Here is a 3,373-nt window from a genome sequence, read left to right as displayed (position 1 = left end):
GTATGAGGTCAAACATGGTCCCCTAAATGTAGAGTGTAATGAAAGCAGACGAAGTGTCTTAGCCTGATTTCTGTCTTTGTAAATCTATAACCAAATCAAAACTTTGAAGGAACTGAGATACGGTCTACCGCCCATACAAATATACTGCAAAAATCACTACTAGGTGACTTCAGAAATGGAAACCATCTTACCCAAACGTGTTTTAGTTTTGTTGTGTGACATAAACAGGAAAAAAAAAAAAAAAGAAAGAAAGAAAATTAGAAAGCGTCACCGTACTGATGGTTAATTTCCCAGATCTACCGCCGTATTAAGCATTAAGTTGGGTGGCTTCCCTTCCCTACCTAGAGTGAGGTAAACTGCTCCATGTTAGCAGAACAGATTGAGTGCATCTGTTCACCTCAACAGAGGATATGGCCACACCCAGGCTTCCTAGAGTTTGATGATTTTCTACCTATTTGAGAAGTTGAGTGTAATGTCACCTAACTTGTCAATGACACACCTTCTGTCCTCAAAATCTGATAAACAACTCCTGAGGGCATCATGGTCCCTGTCCACCTCTGCCATGACACTGTGATGATACTGTATTAAATTACTAAATATGAAACACAGAAACACAAACAATAGCTTTGGGTTTGTTTCTTTAAAAATGACATTTGTATTAAAAGTCTTAAAATGAAGAGACAATGATGAAACGCATAGAATTAAAAATTACAATTAGTAAGAATTCTCTTGGTACATCACAACAGCAAAATTTTGCTCTTTGCTTCGGGAGGAATACCCTATCACAAATAATCAAGAAAAAATTTAAAATAATATAAAAGGGGAGCTAAATACCTGAAAATTTGAACAAAAGGAAGCCAAAAAAAAAAAAAAAACATTCAATGCAAGACATGGAAATTACATTTTAAAGGCTGAAAATAATAAAGAAATTCACTGAACAACAGGCCCTATTGTCCTGGCTCCTTCAGGAAGATTACTGAAAGGAAACTGGGAAGTGGTTTGGGGAATAGCAGATTCTGGAATATAGTGGGAAGTTCACAGGTTGGCACCGGCTGGAACAGCTGAGTTTTGAAGGCACTCTGCAGACACAGGGGTGCTGGGAGCCCTGAATCACATTTACAAAGTCTTTGTACTGTATTTTAAAAAGCTTTAAAATCTGTTACTGCCCCACCCAAAAAAAAAAAAAAACCCCCAAAAGCTAAACTTAAAAAAAAACCACACACACATACGCACACACATATGCACACACACACACAAAATAGTACACACAAAAATGTGCAGATCTGTAACATTTTTTTCACAGCTGATTAAAAAAAAATACTACCGTTCTCCCCCAGACTCCCCTTTGATACAGTAGGTAAACAAAATAGATTTTTTTTTCCCACAAATATCAGCAGACACTTTCTGGCACCCCACACTGTATTGGCATCAGTGTTAACAGTCCCAGTTCAGATGTGCAATACTTCAGATTGGATACACTGTAACAAGAATCCAACTTTGCATAGACATCCTCAGAATCGCAATCAGTCACGGGGTTGCCCTTCCAAGCTGGCAGAAAAGGAACCCGATCTTAATTTCCAGCTACTACTGGAAAACAAGTAAAAACAAGTTTCTTCCTCTTCTCCTGCTCCTTCATACGGTTCTCCTGGACTTCCTTCCATGTACTTAAACTGGGAACTAGAAAACGGTTGTTGACCAAAAACAAACAAAAAAACCCCACAAAACAACAACAACAAAAAACACCCTTTCCACCTTCGTCCCCTCCTTTTCCTCCACCCCTTCCCCCCATTTTTTTCCAGGCTGAAACTTTTGCTTGCCGGGTGTCAAGCTGCCGACACTGCGCCCTAACGGCTACTTAAACCGGGAAATATGCGTCAACCAAAATCAATGAGAAACGTACATGCTGCAAAGAGTCACATTTCCACCAGGGTCTCAGATGGTCAGGACGGGACACCCCCTTGGACACGGGGTGGAGGCAGGGTACGCAGGCCGCGGAGGCCAGGAAGGCTCCCCGGACACCCTGGCCAATGCAAAGTCGTATCCAATCTCAAAGTAAGAAGAGAAATCACATTTAGAGAGTCGGGTGCGTTTGGCTTTTGTGCGCAAAACGCGGCCGCACGCGGCGACCGCGGGCGCCTCAGAGGATCACGCAGGCCGAGCAGCAGCCCTCCTCTCCGTTGGGCTGCGCGGCGTAGTTCATCTGCCGCACGATCTCGGCAAACAGCTCGTCCACCGAGGCTTTGTTTTTGGCCGACGTCTCCATGAAGGGGCAGCTCCACTCCTCAGCTAGGGCCTTGCCCTCGCCGTACGAGACCTCGCGCTCGCCCTCCAGGTCCACCTTGTTGCCCACCAGGATCATGGGCACGCGCTCGTACCGCTTCACGCGGATGATCTGGTCCCGCATGGGCTTGATGTCCTGGAAGCTCTGCTGGTTGACGAGGCTGTAGACGAGGATGAAGCCCTGGCCATTCTTGATGTACAGGTCCCGCATGGACGCGAACTGCTCTGTGCCCGCCGTGTCCAGGATCTCCAGCACCGACGGCGACGAGTCCACCTCGATCTCCTTGCGGTAGAAATCCTCGATGGTCGGGTCGTACTTCTCGATGAAGGAGCCGGTCACGAACTGCACGGTGAGCGCGGACTTGCCCACGCCGCCCGAGCCCAGCACCACCACTTTGTACTCTCTCATGGCTCCGTCAGCGCTCTCGCCGCGCCTGCCGCGGCCCCGTCGGGGCTGCGCGCCGGGGACGGCTGGGCTTGGCGACTGGACGTCTCCGCTTCCCTAGCTCCGCAGGAAAAACCCAGGAGACGATGACGGGGAGTGTGGGGCGCAGGAATCACCAAGCGGGAGCCGGGCGCCGAGCCAGCCGGCAGCGGCGGCTGGTCGCTGGGGCGCCGGTCCCGGGCCCGCAGCAGTCCGCGGCGGCAGCGGCAGCCCTGGCGCCGCACCGGGAGGACAATGCCGGCAGCCTGTACGAGGCGACGGCTGGAGCTCCTCGCCGCGGCAGCTCGAGAAGGCGGGGAGGCTGTGGCGGAGGGCTGCGGAGGCGGCTGCTAATTGCGCGTCGGGTCGCGACGCGCGTGGCATGAGTCCCCGCAGAACGTGTGCCCACCGCCGCGGCCCATCGCTCTCTCTCCCGCAGCCTCCGCTGGGCGAGGGCTTCCTACTCGCCGCGCGCAGCCCGGCCCTCCCCGCCCCGGCGAGCATGCCCAGTGCGCGGCCGGCGGAGCCCCGCCCGAGCGGCCACGCCTGGTTTTCCGAGGGGCCGCGCGGGGGCGGGCCCGGGGGCGGGGCTCCCGATTTGAGTCCGGGTTGCGGAGTGGCGCGAGTCTAGGTGCCGGACGGGGAGAGTGAGTGAGGGTGTGGAAAGGG

At 51.9% G+C, this 3,373-nt stretch overlaps 1 protein-coding gene across 1 annotated transcript; it reads right to left on the bottom strand.

Moving 5' to 3' along the window:
- Positions 1–625: 625 nt before the first annotated feature.
- Positions 626–3,151, bottom strand: RAP2B (RAP2B, member of RAS oncogene family). The gene has a single exon (XM_003794122.3). It carries the CDS (start codon positions 2,687–2,689, stop codon positions 2,138–2,140), a length of 552 nt encoding a protein of 183 aa, XP_003794170.1. The 5' UTR covers positions 2,690–3,151; the 3' UTR covers positions 626–2,137.
- Between the last annotated feature and the right edge of the window lie 222 nt (positions 3,152–3,373).

Source organism: Otolemur garnettii, unplaced genomic scaffold (genome assembly GCF_000181295.1).
Source record: "Otolemur garnettii isolate 467f Iridium unplaced genomic scaffold, OtoGar3 scaffold00076, whole genome shotgun sequence".
In the NCBI taxonomy this organism is placed as follows: domain Eukaryota; kingdom Metazoa; phylum Chordata; class Mammalia; order Primates; family Galagidae; genus Otolemur; species Otolemur garnettii.
This window is presented reverse-complemented; position numbering and strand designations above follow the sequence as displayed.